This window comes from Pelodiscus sinensis, chromosome 12, assembly GCF_049634645.1.
Source record: "Pelodiscus sinensis isolate JC-2024 chromosome 12, ASM4963464v1, whole genome shotgun sequence".
Taxonomy (NCBI): Eukaryota; Metazoa; Chordata; order Testudines; family Trionychidae; genus Pelodiscus; species Pelodiscus sinensis.
In genome coordinates, this window is record NC_134722.1 from 22,906,015 (window position 1) to 22,925,912 (window position 19,898).

A 19,898-nucleotide genomic window follows, 5' to 3' on the forward strand; every position below is an offset into this window, starting at 1 on the left:
CATATTGTAAGGGCTTCAGAAGCAGACAAAGGTGAAAGTAAGTGGGTGCACCCAAGCACGCAGCTCCAGCAAGAGCTGGCTGACCTGCAGCAAAAGGCAGCAGTGAGGTATTTGAAGAGCTGGCGGTGACCCGGGTTAGAGTAAAAAAGTACTGTAAGAAATGTTAAGGTATTTTAACTGCTGGAGGCAGTCTCTACTGCAGGACAAGGTGTATACCTTTTAAATCCTGGCCTCTTCACCTTTAGCTCTAGCATGGAATCTGTGAGCCTGCACCAAAATCATGAAACTAATACAGATAAAAATACTTTATTTATAAAGAAAATAACAGTCAAAAATATTTAACACTTAACATCTAAAAAACAAAACAAAAAACTATGGGATTGAGTCTTTGAAGAAGTTAGATCAGGCCAGAGGGTCCTGGTCTGTCACCTATTACTACCAGAAGGAACTGAGGGAACAAGAACACCATGTCCCCTTTTACAGCTTTGCCCTCGACGTTCAGGAATAGCAAAGGGAAGAGAAGTGAGCAGAAATGCATTTCACTGGGCACTGTTAGAGAATGTTGCAGAGCCAGAGTTACCTCACTAGCGCATCTCATGAGTAGGAATATGCAGAGCTCACTCCAAGAACAACAGATTTGTACTCCTACTCTGTTCAAAGAGAGGTCCTTAGAGTTTTGTAATTTTTCAAGTTGTGAGAGACAACACCTGAAAAACCACCTTTTGTGTTAGAGCAATGCTCTTGCAAAGCATGAAGAAGACTTTCATGTGAGTACTGAGAAGTCAATATCAACCTCTAAATCCCTCAGGCAATAAAAACAACACATGGCATATTTGGATTTCAGACAACATGGTAATTCCTCCTCTTTTATATATTATTTTTGTTGACTTAATGCCAACTTTCATGCCCAGATTAAGAAGAACTGATGTGGCACATTATTTCTTAATTTAGGTTGCCTGTGAAAGGGCTTGTATAGTGAAGAATCCATGCTTTAGATAAGAGTCTTCAGTAAAGTACCAATGAAAATGGCAGCCACAATTGACTGAATTTAGATTGGTGCACCAAGACTTATTATATTATATTATGGGGGCTAGAAAAGAAAATGAATTATGTGTCAACAGATACGTTCCCACCTGCTTGTTATTCCACACCTGGGCTCCTGGGACAAAAAAAGGTGAAGGTAATGGTAGGGTCTAGCAAGCCTTAGTAGAAAATGGGGATGGCCACTAGGTACTTTTCTGAGTCTTTAAGGTGTGGTTTGAAATCACCCTTCTGATATTTTCCTAGGCAATAAGGGTACGTCTACACAGCAGGGCTAAATCAGAAATAAGCTACGCAACTTAACCTACATCAATTGGGAAGCTTAAGTCAAAATAACTTATTTAGGCTTTTAGCACTGCCTACATAAAGGATATTAAACACCAGTTAATTTACTAGTTGAGTAGTTAATGGAATTTCCCCTGACGATTCGACTAATCAATAGGCACTTCCACATTCCTCCTTTGAAATGTACAAGATGCTGCGTACATCCCAGGGACAGCAGGAAGTCCCACAGCAACTTTGAAGTACCCCCTTTCCTCTCCTTTGCTGCCTCTGATGAAGGCAGTGGAGGGGGAGGGAGGGGGGAGAGGAGAAAATCTACTAGTCAACTGGACTATCTGATAAGTATTTGCTTATCAGATAGTCAGCTAGTCGTTAATATCCATAGTCTACATAGCAGTAAGTCCAAGAGCACTCTTCTTCCAATTTCCCTTAATCCTCGTAAAATGAGGATTACATGAGTGAGTAAGAAGTCCTCCTGCTCGACATTATGCCAAAATAACTGCTTGTGTGTAGACGCACACAACTGCAGTGGAAGTAAGGATATCATGTGTGTCTCGACCACACTGGTGCAATGAGAATCATGAGGGCTCATTCTGTTCTGATTTTGATGACAACCTTGTAGAGCAGGGAAAGGGGTGGGAATGCATAGAGTAATGGTGCATCCTATTTGATGAAGAAAGCATCCCAAAGGGAGTGCTTTCCTAAGGCTACTCTGGAGCAGGAAAGGTGGCATTTGCAATTGGTTCTGGTTGTGAAAAGGTATGTCTGGTTGCCCCCATTGGTGGAACATGTAATTGAGGGCTTGCATGTAAATCTCTTATTCATGGTGGTCGTGGAACTTGAGACAGAGCATCTGTTGTGACGTTTAACACTCCTGGGAGGTAAGTGGCAACAAGGGTAATATGGCGTGCCAAGCACAAATTCCATAGTTTGCGAGCTTCCATGCATAAGGACAGAGATTGTGCACTGCCTTGCCGATTGATTAAATACATGCAAGTCGAATTGTCCATCACAATGCTGATCGTCTTGCATGCTGTGTGGTGCCAAGAAATGCTAGCATGCACACTGTACTGCTCTCAGTTCTAAAAGGTTGATATGGAGCATTTGCTCGGTGAAAGACCATTTGCCTTGGGCTGTGAGGGCTCTTAGATGGGCTTCCCATCCCATGAGTGATGCATCGGTCATAACGGTGAGTGTCGAGGCAGGTTGATGGAATGGGATGCCAGTTAGAACATTGCATGCATCCGTCCACTAGTCCAAGGAGCTGAGGACCCATGGCGGAATGGTAAGTGACTTGGAGAGTGGGTCTCTGGACAGAGTGTAAAGTGTGGAGAGCCAAGACTGAAGGCATCTCATATGGAGCCTTGCCAACCTGACAACATACATTAAGGTGGCCATGTAACCTAAGGTTTTTAGACATTCGCGAACTGATGTAGTAGGGGTCGCCCATGCTACTGCTATGAGGTTGCATAGGGTTTCGAATCTATGCGTGGGTAGAGTTGCTCTGGCTGTGATGGTATGGATGTGTGCTCCTATACATTTCAGCGCTGGAGTGGGATGGAGCATGGATTTCTCATAGTTTATATGGAAACCAAGCCGGAGCAGGAGGTCCGTGGTGGTCTTGCCCAAGTCTTATTTCTCTCAGAAGGACGTGCCTTTTATGAGACAGTTGTTTAAGTATGAATCGCTGACAACATAGGTATGCCACCACGACGGCTAGAGTTTTGGAAAAAACTCTCGGAGCTGTTGAAAGGCCGAAAGGGAGCACTTGGTATTGGTAATTGTGACGACCGTGAATTATAGAAAATGCCTGTGGGTGAGATGAATTATTACATGAAAGTATGTACTCTGGAGGTCGAGAGCCACAAGCCAATCTCCTTGATCTAATGCTGGAACTACTGTTGCTAGGGTCACCATCTTGATTCATTGGTAAGTCATGTATTTGTTGAGCTTCCTTAAATCCAGAATGGGTCTCCATCCTCCATTCTTTTTCTGTGTTAGAAAATAAGTTGAGTAGAAACCTCTCCCTTGGAACTCCATTGGTTCTATGGCACCTAACTGAAGAAGATGAAGCACCTCTTGTTGAAAGAGGCTCTCATAAGAGGGGTCCCTAAAGAGAGACAGGATGGGAGGGAAGTGAAAAGGATGGAGTACCCATAGTGGATGAGCTTCAGGACGGACCTATTTGTCTGATGTTATTTGAGCCCACTGCTGTAAAAAAAGGGGTGGAGGTGGTGGTTGAACTGTGAATAATAGACCTATGGTGTGATTGCAAAGAAAGTGTCTTTCTGCTGTTTGGATGTAGAAGGTTGGGCTGCTGCTGTTTAATCTTGTGCCTGACGTTGAGGCCCATGTCATTGTGGCCTTTGTTTTTGCTGGAAGTCGTATCCAGGTTGCTGCCTGTATGGCTTCCTGGGCCTCTGGTAAGTGTTGCACCTGGCTCTCTTCAAGGTGGGTATGTACATGCCCAGAATGCATAGGGAAGCGCGTGAGTCCTTCAGGAATGAAGTACCTCATTGGTTTTTGCAGCAAAGAGGTTAGCCTTGTTGAAGGGCAGGTCCTTGAATTTTTGCTGCAAGTGCCTCAGTATCCCTGATGCTTGGAGCCAAGACTGACGCAAGCAGCTGTGTTGGCTACATCCATTGCAGACCGTAGTGCCGTGCGAAAAATTGTGTGGCCTCCTGCATGATGCTGAGGAAAATAGGCCTTCTGTGCTCAGGCAGGCTTTGTACGAGCTCTTGCAGCTCTGATTAACTGGAGTAATCATAATCCGCTAGCATGGTGGTGTAATTTGCTGCTTTGAGGAGCAAAGAGACCAAGGAGTATACTGTGCATCCCATAATGTTCATTCTTTTGTGGTCCTTGTCACGTGTTATAGATCTGATATTGGGTTGTCTGGATCTGTGTCTAATGGAATCAACTACTAGGGAACTTGGTGGAGGTTGACTGAAAAGGAAGTACATTCCCTTTGATGTAATAAAGTACTTTCGATCTGCTCCCTTGTAGTTTGGACTGATGGATGCCGGGGTTTGCCAGATGATCTCTGCTGGGTCCATAATGGTCTCGTCCATGGGGAGCGCAAGCCTGGAAGACGTGGCAGGTTGCAAGGTTCGTAAGAAGCTATATTTCTTTTCTTGGAACTCCTGAAAATCCCACTCTTGCGCTAATACCACCCTTTTAAAACGTTCTTGTAACTTTGAGTCATCCGTTGGGGACAGGGTGGTGGATATAACTGCCTTGTTTGGTAAGGAAGAAGAATTATGCAAAGGGACCTATCTTCGCCTTCAGATAAGGAGTCCTCCATCTCAGTCTGGATAGGAGAGTTCGGCATAGTCATAGATGTCATGGGCTGGGGAGAGCAGGGTGGTTCTCTGGATGCTGTGGAAGGTGCAATATGGTGACTCTTTATATGAGAACGTGACTCCCATGTTTGCCAATGGCCAGGGCAAGGGGGCAGCATGTATGCATAATGACGTGCATACGAGGGTGATGGTAGCAGTGGATATGAGTACATAGTAGGACCAGTATCCCAGAGTGGAGCTTTCTGTGTTGGGCTGGAATGCTGAAAGTGACTGTAAGGCTCGGTGCTGGCTTTGCTTGCGGAGCGCGGCAAATTCGGTGATCCATGTGAATGCATCGATTTTATGGAGGAGCATGGGGACAACAGTGCTGGTGAAAGACGGCTCATAATAGACTTGCATAGGTGCTCCTGGGTCGCTGCCAAGGTCCATGTATTACTCAGTGCCGGCTGCATGATTGCTCTGGAGGCAGCATGTTGGTACAGGGCCAGTGGCCGAACTGTGCTTATGAAGGCTAGGTGGTGCAGCCAGTACAATTGGTGCCATTTGTTTTTGTTTGGACTCTGAGTGTGCCCTCTTATGCAGTGCCAGCATGTTGGACGATGCCAGGCCAGAGGTGCTAGGCCTGCCATGAGGGTCTGCACCATGGATAGTCGGTGCCAAGGGTAGGGATCTGGCCAAGATCAGTCTGGTTTTGGACATAGCTTTACCAGAAGAGGTAGACGGATGTGTTTTGTCCATACCTTTCTGCTCAGATGTTGACTTTGAAGTAGATAATATGTTTTCAGAGGGTGGCTTGAATGACCTTTCGTACAGGAAGGTTTTTAACCTGTTGGCATGGTTGCAGCATGCTCTGGCTGTCAAGTTGGAGCAGTGAGGACACTTGTGTCTGATGAGCATCTCTGAGGCACTTTATGTACATGGAATGCCCATCTGAAATGTGCATAGCATCCTGGCAAGACTCACACCTCTTGAAAATGGGAGATTCCAATATTAGGTGCAGTGAGAAGTGGCAGGCTGATGTCAATAGAATTTTTATTATTATTATTATTATAGGATGGAGGGGGGTCTTAAAACTTAGAAGTCTGAGGAACCCAAGTGGAATTTACCATTTTGTTGAGTTTTTTTGTTGAAAGAGAAGGAAGAGAAGAAGCTCCATCTGTTTCCGATGATGGTAGAGAAGGAAATGAGGGAGCTGTGCTGCGCATGCACCTAATGGACACCAATGGCACTAGGGAGCACCACAGTGTATGCGCAGTGGACACTGCTAGAAAAATCTCCGGTCAACAGCGCCAGGACACACCAGCACCCAGAGTGGGGCACCCACAAGGACACTACTCGAAGAATTTGTATTGTTTGTCTTGCACTTCTTGCAGTGTAATGTCCTGAGATTGATCCACTTGTTTGAATAATTCTTGAAATTGTTTTAGGTTGTCTGCCAGTGGCGATGGTGATACTTGGAAAACAGCCTTGTCTATAACAGTGGAAGACTGTGGGGCCTGTGAATAGCTCTCTGAGATGGAGTAAGTTCTCATCATCGTGTGATGGTTCTGCCTGGGTTATTACCTGAAGGTGCTCCACTGTTGGTGACGGGTCATCCCCAGAGCCACAGTTCAGAGCTTTTTCTTAGCAGTTATCAGTTGAGCTGCATATGCACAGAAAGCTTCTCGCACTATTCGCAGTTTGGTGCCTCATGCACACAGCCCTCTCCCCCCTCTCCCTCTTGGTTCCTCATCTACACCCAAATGACTAAGACTCCGAGTAAAGGGGAGGAAGGGAGGGTTGTGGAGCACCTACGGGGACATACACCTTGAAGAACAGTCATTACTGCACAGAGTAAAAGGGAGTTACTCACTTCATGCAGTAATGAGTGTTCTTCAAGATGTGTCTCCCAGTGGGTGCTCCACTCTAGGTGAAGGGTCGCCTTGAGCCGCAGATCGGAGCTTTGTACAGCAGTTTCCCCCATTGAGCCACGCATGCCCAGGAGGCATCTTGAGCCCTTCTCCTCCCTCCTGAAGCGCGCGGCTCAACCCCATCCCTTTCACAGTTCCTTGTCTCCGCCCAAGTAATTTTGACTCCGAGCAGAGGGGAGGCAGGGAGGGTTGTGGAGCACCCACGGGGACACACATCTTGAAGAACACTCGTTACTGCATGAGGTGAGTAACTCTTCTTCTTCGAGTAGTGTCCCCGTGGATGCTTCACTCCAGGTGACTACAAAGCAGCACTCTAGGTGACTACAAAGCAGCATTCGATATCTGGCTGGAGGGAGCTGGAGTCAGTGTCTGGCAGTGGTAGAGAGCACTGCTGTGGCAACTGCTGAATCATTCTTGAGTTGTGGAACAATAGCATAATGTTTAGCAAAGGTATGGTCTGAAGACCATGTTGCTGCCCGGTAAATGTCTCTTAAGGGGACGTTGCCCAGAAAGGCTGTAGAAGCAGCCGTGGCTCAGGTGGAATGCGCTCGTGGTGGGCACTGTAGCACTCTATTGCTCAGAGAGTGGCACTTAAGTATGCATGTTGATATCCACTTTGAGATTCGTTACAATGATATTGGTGTCCCGTTGGATTGTTCAGCAATGGAGATAAAAAGTCTTTCAGATTTACGAAATGGTTTTGTTCTTTCTAGGAAGAAGGCCAGAGCCCTCTGGCTGTCCAGAGTATGCAGGCTGGCATCTGTCTGTGAAGAATGCGGTTTCGGGACAAAGGTAGGTAATATGATCGGTTCGTTGAGATGGAATTCTGTACAGACCTTTGGCAAAAACATCAGGTGGGGTCTAAATATGACCCTATCCTTCGTGAAAACTGTGTAAGGAGGTTCTGACATTAATGCTCCGAGTTCGCTCACCCTCCTGATGGAGGTGATGGCTAAAAGGAAACAGACTTTTATAAAAAGGAAGGGAAGTGGTACTGTTGCCAATGGCTCAAAAGCAGGTCTGGTGAGGTAGTCCAAAACAAGATTAGGTCCCACAAGGGGAGTGAGGCCTTATATGGTGGGTACACATTCTGGAGTCCCTTGAGGAATCTCTTAATGATAGGAAGGTTAAAAATGGAGAAGCCGTCCACCGAGGTATGAAATGCTGCTATTGCAGAGAGGTGTACTCTTAGAGAGGAGATTGACAGTCCTGATGCTTTAAGCTCCAGAATGTAGTCTAGGATGGTATTTAGTGGGGAGGCACGGGGCTCCACTTTGGCTCGCTGACACCAGTGACAGAATCGTGTCCATTTCTGCTGGTAAGTTTTCCGAGTAGACTGTCTCTTGCTATGGAGGAGGATGTCTTTTACTCGCTGGGAACAGTGATCTACTATCTCTGTGAACCAGAGAGAAGCCATGCCTGAAGATGCAGGGTACAGAGTTGCGGATGCAGTATCCTGTCATCGTCCTGAGATAGTAGGTCTATCCGGTATGGTAGTGGATGGGGAAGCTGGACCGCTAGCCTGTGAAGGTATGGGTACCAGGTTTGGCGAGACCATGATGGGGCAATCAGGATGACTAGGGCTTTGTATCTCAGTATCTTGCGTAGAATGCTTGGGATGAGCAGTATGGGGGAAAAGGCGTAGTGTAGGAGGGCTGTCCTTTTGATTAGGAAGGCATCCCCCAGAGAGAGTGTTTGCCAAGTCCCGCACATGAGAAGAACTGGGGATATTTGGTGTTCTGGGTAGAAGCAAAGAGGTCAATAGATGGTCATCACCATCGGTGGAAATTTGAGTTTGTGACCTCCGTATGTAACTTCCATTCGTGGTCTATGGTGAAGTTTCGACTGAGGGAGTCCGCTTTGGTGTTGTTCACCCCGGGCAGGTAGGATGCTATAAGGGTGACTTGGTTGCGGATGCATGAGTTCCACAGGTGAATAGCCTCCGTGCATAAGGAGCAGGCTCCGCCCTGTCTATGTAGAACATCATGCAGATGTTGTCTGTTAGGATGCTGACTGTATGACTGGCGACATTGGATTCAAAGTGTGCACAGGCATTCCTTACTGCCCTCAATTCGAGGAGACTCATGTGTAAGTGTGTCTTGGTTGGGGACCACCTGCCTTGAACTTTGCGACGGTCCATATGCGACCCCCAGCCAAGAAGGGAAGCATCCGTGGTGATTTGGATAGTGGGTTTGATTTGTTGGAAAGGAACACCCGCCAGAATATTGTTTGGCACTGTCCACCATTGTAAGGATGCGAGCACGTTTGGTGGGACAGTAACCCTTTTGTTTGGAGGGTGTCATGATGGGATGTAAATGGTTGCCACCCAGAGCTGAAAGCATCGAAAGTGCAGGTGAGCAAGGTGGACTATATAGGTGGTGAACTCATGTGTCCCATTAGTCGGAGGCATGTAAGTACTTCGGTGGTAGGAAATGTGAGCATCCCGCTTATAATTTCCTGTATAGTTGCAAAACGTTGACGAGGTAGGTATGCTCGGGCTGTAACTGAGTCCAGGAGTGCGCCAATGAACTCTATTTCTTGAACCGGGTGCAAAGTTTATTTGTCTTTGTTGATTAGAAGGCCTAGACGACTGAGGAGACCCGTGGTCGTATGTATCATAGAAGTGGTTTTGGCGTACAAGTATCCCTTTAGAAGGCAGTCACCCAGATAGGGGAATATGATGACATTCTGCCGTCTGAGATACGTACCTACAACCACCAGTACCTTCGAAAATACCCTCGGAGCTGATGAGACACCAAAAGGGAGAACCTTGTACTGGAAGTGGTCTGGTCCGAGCGCAAAGGGTAGGTAGCGTCTGTAGGAGGGGTGGATGGTTATATGGTAATAAGCATCTTGGAGGTCGAGGGCTGCAAACTAGTCCCCTTGATCTAGAGCAAGAATGATTGCGGAGAGAGTCACCATCTTGAAATGCTGTTTCTTGAGAAACTTGTTCAGTTTGCAGAGGTACAACATAGGTCTCCAACCCCCTGTTCGTTTCTCGGTTAAAAAATAGTTTGAGTAAAACCCTCTCCCCTGGAACTCTCAGGGTACCCTTTCTATAGCTCCGACGACGAGGAGTCGATTGATCTCGTTTTAGAAGGGTTTCATGAGAGTGGTCCCTGAAGGGGGATGGAATAGGGAGAAAGGTAGGGGGGATAGAGGTAAATGGGATGGTATAGCCCACTCGAATTATCTCTAGAACCCAGCGGTCCGATGTTATGGATTCCTATTGTGGAAGGAATGGCCGGAAACAGTGGGTGAATAGATGGCCACGTTGAACTGGTGCTAGATCATGAGAGATCTTGCAGGCCCTCGACCAAATCTTCAAATTTATTGCTTAGATGGTTGGGTGATTGGGTGGGCGGGCCTGGTTGGGGCGCCTTCTGGGACCTCACTGTCTTGGTCTGGTGTCCTCAGAGCCTCTGTGGTCGATTGTATTGCCCGTATCAGTATCGTTTGTGTGAGTTATATGGGGTGTATCGTCTACGTTTGTAGGGCGGCGTGTACATGCCCAACGTGCAAAGTGTGGACTCAGAATTTTTGCTATTATGGAGCATTTTGTCCGTAGTAGCTGCAAATAGCTTTTTCTTGTCAAATGGCAAGTCTTCCACTTTGGGCTGGAGTTGGTGGGGAACTTCAGACGACTGGAGCCAAGAAGCTCTACGCATCACCACCGCTGTAGTTGTAACTCGGGCTGCGGTGTTGTAGCCAGACAGCACCCCCCCTTGTAACATCCATTTTTGCTTGCCTGGATATGCTGGCTCAGTGACCGTGAATGGCTGCAAACAGATATGCCAATTGCTGACCAAGAGGCTGCGGAGGAGTGCCCTTGACTAAAACCCATATTGATACAAACACACAGCCGTCCGCGGGGGGAGGAATCTCCCGCTCAGCAAAGAATATCCGGCACTCCTAATTTAGCTATCTTCCTCTCTTATAAGGGTAAATTATTTGAAACTCCCTTGTAAGACCTGGCGCCACAAAACGGACCAGTACAATTTGGCATCTTAAGATAAGAAAGAGGATACGGGCACCCAGGGGTATAAAGATGGGTCCAGCAGCACATTTACTCTAAGTGTCAATCTACCATCTATCTGCTGATTGGGTTAGGTGTTTGACCTCCCGAGGTTCCACGGGGATGCCCACCTCATATCCGTCTTTCCTAGGAATTGATGGACCGGCCCTGGCCTGACACGCTGGGACCGAGAGGCACAGAAGGGAGTAAAGCTTGTACCTGGATGTGGTCCTTTGTCTTAAGTGTACACCTAGCAGTTAAGAAATAGAGCAATAGCTTTTGTAACCATATGATTTATAAGCTTCTTTAATAAACTTCTGTTTAAGTTTTAACCTGACTCCTTCAGCTATAACAGAACCAAGCACAATTTAAAAGAATTTCAGCCGGTCATAAGGGACAGGTATAGGAAGAGCTTGGGCGTTTTGGATTGTGTCACTCCCAGGTGACAGATCCATTGGGGCATCTCTCAGTCTTCCCTAGACTGCCCGCTGCAAAGGGATCCTGTATCCTAGCAGCTGAAATCTGAGATGTAATAAGCTCTTCCTATAAACTCTGGGGCATCTGTCAGCCTGTTGGCTGCCCTCCGCGACGGGACCCTGGTCCTAGCAGTAAAGACACGGACATTAAACCTTTTCTCAGTAACACACAATGCCCTGACCGTCGGCTGACAGGTGTCAGCAACATCCATTGCGGTTTGGAGAGCAGTGCGCGCGATCATATGGCCCTCATGAACTATTGCTTTCAAGATGGATCTTTTGGACTCAGGGAGATGTGGAATCAGTTCTCCCAGTTTCGAGTAATTGTCAAAGTCATGATTTGCTAAGAGAGTGGAGTAATTCAATGTTCTGAGTTGTAGGGTGGAAGAGGAATATACTTTCTCACCAAAGGAGTCCAACTTTTTGTGGTCTTTGTCTGCGTTGCCCGTCCTGTATTGTGGGAGCTTTGCACGTTGTTCTGTTGAGTCTATGACTAATGAATTAGGTTGTGGGTGCATGAAGAGAAAATAGTTGTCTTTTGAGGGGACAAAGTACTTTGTCGATTTTCTTATTAGATGATTGAATGGACGCGGGTGTTTTCCACAGGTCTTCCGAGGTCTCCATTATTGCCTTGTCTATGGACAGGGCAATCTTGCTATGTAGTGTAGGATGTAGATTTTTTAAGCAATTGGTATTGTTTCTTCTGGTATTCGTATCCCTGCAAGAGGTGCACTTTCATGTATTAATGGAGGTCGAGTGCAGCCAGGAGATGGGCAAGGAGAACAAAGTAGGAGGAGGCGGCCCCCCCAACAGGGAAAGAGAAGTCAGGTGACTACTATAGATTTCAGCTGGTAAAGTACGAGTGGCTTCCGTTTGCTCTGTGTGATTAGATTGCTGTGCCTGTGCCGTGGCCTCCAGTAGGGGATGGGCCTCCATGTCGGTGTATCAGAGAAATCAGAATAAGAGCTGTTATATTCCAGTAATTCCTCACTGCAGGAGGAGCTAAATCATCAAAAAAAAATTTGAAGTTATAAACCAAAATGATCAGGAGAAATGGAATCATCTACTTGTTCTGCCACTGGAGGCAAAAATCTTTTGGCCTGAAGGGTAGAACTTTGTCCTGGAGCCTCCAGTAACATTGGAATGAAACTTTGAAATCTGCAGCTGGAAGGTAAAGTACATTAACGCTGAATGAAGAGAGTAGCTTTGCAGCACAATTGGCAGAATCTCACATTATTGTACATTATCAAGTAATTTACAGTGTATCTAGAGTACCTATTGCTTTAGTATATTAACATGTTTGTAGGGTCCTTTATTTTCAGATTTTAATTTATTGAATTTTCCTGGGAACTTATCAGTGTTTATTACTACAACAGCAAAAACAGGCGAAGAGCAGTGGAAAAAATATTTTTTTCTGGGTAAATATTGGGATTTAATTTTGTGAAAAGAAGGATGGGGAGAAGTATTCAAGTAGATAAATACTTTGATGAATAGAATTAGTTCTGCAGCAAACCACATTGAAAACAGAACTGAAAATAAAATATCACCTCTGAGTTTAAAAGACCAATATGTCTCTAATCTCCAAAAAAAAATCTGTCATTTGAATTAACGATTTACTGTTGTACACTTAAAACTATAGACTTATAAATATTTACATTTATTAATTGGGCCATGCAATTTGCAGCTCATACATGCATCTTCATCCTTTTCTTTTGTTTTTCTACAACTTTGGAATATTGCCTTGTATTCTGAAACACATAAAATCATAAAATACTAAGACTGGAAGGGACCTCGAGAGGTCATCAAGTCCAGTCCCCTGCCCTCATGGCAGGACCAAATACTGTCTAGACCACCCCGATAGACATTTATCTAACCTACTCTTAAATATCTCCACAGATGGAGATTCCACAACCTCCCTGGGCTATTTATTCCAGTGTTTGACTACCCTGACAGTTAGGAACTTTTTCCTAATGTCCAACCTAAACCTCCCTTGCTGCAATTTAAGCCCATTGCTTCTTGTTCTATCCCCGGAGGCCAAGATGAACAAGTTTTCTCCCTCCTCCTTATAACACCCTTTTAGATATCTGAAAACTGCTATCATGTCCCCCCTCAATCTTATCTTTTATAAACTAAATTCAGATACAGATTTTCATTTTTTTCCAATACTAGTGTGCCACATCTTTAAACCAATACCCACAAACAGCTTGAAATATTTGTGGTGAGTGTGAAATTCATCAGTACATTCAGATGCACACATTCATCTTCTAAACTCATACATAACATTTTCAACAAGCACCTTTGTATATATAATGTGTTATCATGATATATGTATTTCATGCAACGTATCATATTTTCTTATGAAACAAATTATTTTTATGCCTTTCAATTATACAGGCAGTCCCCGGGTTACGTACAAGATAGGGACTGAAGGTTTGTTCTTAAGTTGAATCTGCATGTAAGTCGGAACTGGCGTCCAGATTCAGCCGCTGCTGAAACTGACCGCCAGTTCTGACTTACATACAGAATCAACTTAAGAAACCCAGGCGTCCCCAAGTCAGCTGCTGCTGAAACTGATCAGCAGCTGATTCCAGGAAGCCCGGGGCAGAGCAACTCTGCCTCGGGCTTCCTGTAGTCAGCGCTGGTCAGTTTCAGCAGAAGCTGACTTGGGGACGCCTGGGGCAGAGCAGCTGGGGTGCTGCCGGGTTGGTCCAGTAGCGCCCAGAGCGGCGCTGCGGGACCAACCGGCAGCACCCCAGCTGCTCTGCCACAGGCGTCTGGAGAAAAGCCTAGTCTGCTGGGGGGGGGGGCGTACTAGCTGCGCCCCGCCCCCCCCCACCCCAGCAGACCAGGAAGACGCGGGCGGCGGACCAAGACGCACCGCGGTCCCGCCACCTGGGTCCTCCGCGGCTTTGCTCCCAGTCTCCCTGGTCTGTCAGGGAGACGGGGAGCAAAGCCTCTGAGGACGCCAGCAGCGGGACAGCCGCGGGGCGTCTGGGCTGCCTCGCTGCCTGAGCCCCCCCCCCCATGGCTTTGCTCCACGTCTTCCTGGTCTGCAGACCAGGGAGACGCGGAGAAAGCTTGGGAGTACACGGGTGGCAGGACCGCGAGGTCCCGCAGTCCGTGTCCTCTGGGGGAGCCCTGTTCGTAACTGTGGATCCGACATAAGTCGGAGCCACGTAAGTCGGGGACTGCCTGTATAAAAGTTGGGTGAAAATCAGGAAAAACCCACAAATAATACTTTTTGTAAAACCTGGAATTTTTTCAGTAAAAAGGAGTTTAAACTAAAACCGAAGAAATTTACTCATTACATATATTTTTAGTATGCTCAGGGCAGTATACATTTTGTGAAGAGAAAATTAAAAGATGCCATAACTTGAAAGATTCAACCTTCATACACATATTATCTTTTTATGGAAATTTGTTTTTCAAGTTGTCAACTCACCAAAAATGGAAGAAATACTTACCACAATGATCATTTTCTAAAGTGGCTTGAGAGCTACTGCAAATATCCACACATTTTTTCCCCATTACTAAGCTATGTGGACTGGCAGCATCCTGCTCCAGCACATTCTGCAGGCTGGCAGCATCCTGCTCTGGCATACTCTGCGGGCTGGCGGCATCCTGCTGAATTTTTCTAGGTGTAAAAAAAGAGCATTCTGAAATTTAAAAAGTCTTCACTATTATGTGGCAGTTATACCGTAAGTATCTTTGAAAATTTTTGCCAAATACTGATAAAATCTGGGTTTCTCTGGTCCAGCAACATCCATGGTCCAGCATGACCAGGGATGTTCCAGGATCAGATTGTCCCAGTGTGTTGTGGAGGATTGGGGGCCTGGGAGTTGGCACACGGCTCAGCTGGACTGAGGGAGGAGGAGGAGAGCCTGCATGCAGCTCAGCTGGGCTGCAAGTGGGGGCAGGGAGCCAGCATGTGGCTCAGAGCCAGCATGTGGCTCAGCTAGGCTGCAAGCGGGGGGTAGGAAGTCTGGGGAGGGGGAGGCTGACAGGGATGCCTGAAATGACCTCCTCTGATCTGGAAAAATTCTTCATATGGGGACCAGTCAGGTCCCAAGGGCGCTGGACAAGGGAGGTCCAACCTGTCATGTCTGATTGACATGTATAACAAACGCTTCTTAATATGCCCTTTGGACATTCATTAATTAGTCAAGATAGAATTCCGGTATGTAGTGAAATTATTCAATAAAAATTCAAGCAAACAGAAAATTAAAAGAGTTTTCATTTTGGTGGTGGTGACTAATCTGTAGTCTGTACTATAACCATGATATCCAACACTAACATTACACTGTATGTGAAAGACCTTAAGAAAGCCAACAGAGCTGGGCGGAGAATGGAAAATCTTATTTGTAGAAGACGGAGATTTCAAAATCTGGTTTTGTTCCAATTAGGAATGGAAAATCAAAACTTCAATTTCATGGAGAATCTCAGAATTACAGTTTTTTATACATCTCTTGCTAATAGCCCTAGATTCACAATTACTTTGAAAAGAGTGCTCAGGCTCCTGGGATTCCTAAGACTTCGAGACTCTGAGCTCACCATCTGCCCACCAGTTAACAGATGAAAAACTTGGACCCAGGAAGTAAAATGCTGCCAAAGAGGTGAGTGGGCAAGCTGGCAGATAACCAAGCAGATTCTGGCAGACAGAGTTCTATGGTTTCATAGATAATGACATAAAACAGCCTATAAAATTATGATAGGTATAAATCTAGCTCAGATTTTAGAAAATTTTGCCCCTCAAATATATTACAGTTTTCGAAAAAAAATCAGAGCAGTGCATAACAAAGAACAGGCAGGTAACATTTACTTAGATTTCAAAATAGCCTGAGAGAAACATTAGCTCTTGCAAAATCAACATCACAAACACTACTAAAAAAATAAAACCACTTGCAAGAATAAATTGTCAATATTTAATATGAAAAGAAGATTAATAGTTTTGCCCTCAAGAGTCCATATTAACACTAGTGCTAAAATACTAATAATGAGAAAAAAATATTAGCAAAGAACAACAAATTTCTTGACACTAAGGTTACGTCTATACTGCAGCCTTCTTCCGCAAAAGCTTATGCAAATGAAGCACAGAGTAGAATATCGCCATGCTTCATTTGCATAATTAGCAGCCGTTTTTGCGCAAGATGCTTTTGCGCAAAGAGGAGCTGTGTAGGTGGCACCTATTTGCGCAAAAAACTCCTCTTGAAAAAATGAGGAATGGCTCTTGCGCAAGAGGGGGTTTTTGCACAAAAAGGCACCACCTACACAGTTCCTGTTTGCACAAAAGCATCTTCTACAAAACCAGCTACTAATTATGCAAATGAAGCACGGGGATATTATACTCCACGTTTCATTTGCATAAGCTTTGCGTAAGAAGGCTTCAGCACTGAAGACCTGAATCTCACTACAGCTCTGATTCCCTCGTGCGCCTTTCAAGACAGAATAATATGAACTATCCACATAAGAAATTTGTCTGGGGGAATTAATTATATTGTTTTTATATCCGACAGATGAGAGATCTCTTGAGAGTTTGTGTTTGATAGAATTTCTCAAGATAAATGATTGAACTGAGAAGGAATGGAATGTAGCTCTTAGCTCCAGTGTCTACTTTCATCTATTTATCCCTACTTAAGAGACCCTACTCGAGAAATGGGATAGTCTCTACACCCTAGGCTCAGACTGAGCAAGATTATCATGATGTGCTCTTAGGGGTTTTGCTGATACCCCCATTTTTGGCTATCTAAATACGTTACTCACTTTGTGTGGTAACAAAGGCTCTTCGAGATGTGTACCCTTTTGGGTGCTCCACTTAAAGTGTCGGTGTGTCCTCATGACAGTGATTGGAGATTTTTGCTGGCAGTGTCCATCTGCACCCTATATACATACTAGTCATCTTATGGTGCTGTAGGTGCTCACCCCCTCTGTTCCTTCTCTTCCAGAGAATTAGCAGTACAAGAATGAATCTCTAAAGTAGGGGGGAGAAGTGCAGGTAGTGGAGCACCTACAGGGACAAGTATCTCAAAAAAGCTGTAGTCACTGCACAAGGTAAGAGAGGTTACTCATAGTAACTGACATTCTTCGAGATAGGTGTACCTGTGGGTGCTCCACAGCAGGTGTCAGTGCATCCCAGTGCCATTGACCGGAGTCTTTACAGTAGTATCCAGGGGGTCATGAATGTGTGGTGTTCTGCGTGGGACGATGCCATGCGTATCTGTATTGTGTTCGGTGCCAATCACTGCGTTGGTACCATAATGGTTGCGGCGCTGAGTGGGGGATCTATGGGACTAACATCTGGTATGGGCAGTTGTACTGCCCTATGTGTAGCCCCCTGCACTGAGGTGGCATGGTGTTTGTTTGGTGTTGTATTAGATAATGTAGTCTGTAAGGCAGGCATATTCAAGCCTGGGGTCTCAGCACCGGATCTGTGCATACTGTGCCTATTACTAGTGCGCTTTGTGCTGGAGACACCTGGAGCATTATATGTGCTAAGCTGCAGCGCTATTTTGGCCAGTAGTGCCAATTTAGTTGTCGGATGCCATTTTGGTGATGGAACCTTATGTGGCACCAAGGCGGCACATTTTTTGATTTCTTCTTTATTGGTTGGGGAATTTCAACCACTTCAGCACCTGGGTCAGAGGTTGGATGTTGAGATTTTTTTCAGCATGATTAATTTGAGATGCAGGTCTCTGTCTCTAGGGGTTTGCACCATCAGTTTGAAGTAATGATGGCAATCTTGTGGGATATGAGACTTTTCCCAACATCTGACATTTAGAATGCCCATCCAATATGGGAATAAGCATCACTGCAAACATTGCGGCATTTGAATCTTGGCGAGCTAGATATGGTTAATTCAATTTAAATAACTCCAATAGTAATACGAAAATTCTGAAGAATTTTTTTTTTAAGGGAAGAAGAACTTGGATTGAACAGCAACGTTATGAGGGGGGAAACAAAAAAACAAACTACTCATCTATAGGCATCTATCAACGGTAAGTGAAGACCACTGCTGAGCTCAGTAAGAAGGAACTGAGCAGAGGGGGGTTGCGCGTGCGCACTCTCAGCATGCTGGATCCATACAGCCAGAGGACTGCGCATGCATGAGCCCCCCCCCCCCCTCCCAAACACTGCTATAAAGACTTGGTTTGATGCCACTGTAACACACTCACAACTGCTGTGGAACACACACAGGGACATCTCTTGAAGAACTACTCCTTCGAGCGGTGTCCCTATGGGTGCTCCACTTTAGGTGTCTGTAAAGCAGTGGCCCCTGTAAGAGTGGTGGGATTTGGAGATCTGTCTTGGATGTGCAGAAGAGCAAAGAGAGGCTGACGGCAGTAATAAGGATAGTGCCATCTGTGATGGTATCAAGTTTCATGAAGGTGTACTCCAAAGACCAGTTTACAGCTCTGCATATGTCTGTTAATAGGACATTTTAAAAGAATGCTGTGAAAACTGTCACAGCTTGAGTGGAAGTCGCTGCAACTCCCTGAGGCAGATGTTTTTCATGTATTGAGCAGCAAGTATATATGCAAGTAGAGATCCACTTGAAGAGTCATTGGGAGGAATTGCAGATCCTCTGGATCATTCTGCTATGGATATAAATAGTCTTGTGGAGTTGTACAATGATTTGGTAATATCAAGGTAGAAGGCACCTGCTCATCTTATGTTGTGTGTGTGAAGCCATGCTTTGAGTGTGTCCTTATATGGTTTAGGAAAGAATGCAGGTAAGCGTATAGGTCCATTAATGTGGAAAATGGAGGCAACATTTGGAAAAAATTCAGGATGAAGTTGTACAGTAATTTTATCTTTTGTGAAAATAGTGTATGGAAGTTCTGCCATATGGGCTGCTATTTTTCCAATGCATTTGGCAGATGCGATTGCCAGCAGGAAGGCAACTTTTATTGACATGTGGAACGGAGCAGATGGCCAAGGGTTCAAATGGTGATCTTGTAAGACTTTTGAGGACATAGTTACGGTCTCATGGTGATGTATGTCTCTGCACTTCAGGGTATGTTTTGGATTCCCGTGAGAAAGTGTTTAGTAGTAGGGCAGGCGAAGATCAATAAGGCATCCACCAGTTTCTTGAAGGTCGTGATAGCCATCAGATGGACTTGAAGGGAGCTCATCTGATTCTTTAAGATCCAACATGTACTGGACTATCATAAATAAGGGCAGCCTGATAGGAGACAGCTAAGTTTGCTGGCACCATAGGGAAATCTTTTCTACTTGATAGGTAAGTATCCATGGTTGTGAGACAATGGTTATTTAGTAATTTTATACCCTGTTAGAACAGGTTTCCACTCCATGTTGGACTCATGGAGGAGCCACTTTGAACTGGAGAGGCCCTAGGTTTAGGGGCAGTGTGTGGCTCCGATGATACGAGAAGAGATCCGGTCGCAGAGGTAGGAGATGAGGATTGTATACTGCAAGGTGAGGAAGGTAAGGAAACAGAGTCTGGCTGGGCCATGTTGGGGCAGTAAGGAGAACATAAGCCTGGTCTGTCTGTATCTTTTGTATAATTTATGGCTCAGAAGTATGGGTGGGAATGCATAAAGGAGCAATGCACTCCACATGATGAGGAAAGAGTACCCACAGTTACCATGGTTCAGACTCCACTCTGGAGCAGAAGTGGGGACATTTGTGGTTCTTCAGTGTAGCAAAGAGGTCAATCTGTGGGTACCCACATTTGTGGAACATTTTCGTGAAGATGGTGGGGCCTATCTACCATTTGAGCTGTTCTGAGAAGTGGTGACTGAGGGTGTCCAACATATTTTGGGTACCTGGTAAGTAGGACGCTATCATCGTTATGTTGTTGCAGATGCATAAAGTTCCATAGTTTGAGAGCTTCTGTGCACAGGGAGTGAGATCA

General features: G+C 45.5%; 1 protein-coding gene across 7 annotated transcripts in view; it reads right to left on the minus strand.

The window, feature by feature from the left end:
• The window catches only part of TDRD12 (tudor domain containing 12), a 234,520-nt gene that overhangs the window by 47,637 nt on the left and 166,985 nt on the right, over nt 1-19,898 (minus strand). For 5 of the 7 annotated variants that reach the window (XM_075940127.1, XM_075940126.1, XM_075940125.1 and 2 more), the window contains 2 exons: nt 14,491-14,660; nt 12,682-12,774 (listed from right to left, as the gene is read on the minus strand). In XM_075940127.1, coding sequence (XP_075796242.1) covers nt 12,682-12,774; nt 14,491-14,660 — 263 coding nt within the window. The remainder of the gene's footprint in view (nt 1-12,681; nt 12,775-14,490; nt 14,661-19,898) is intronic. The other 2 variants (XM_075940129.1, XM_075940130.1) reach the window with 1 other exon arrangement.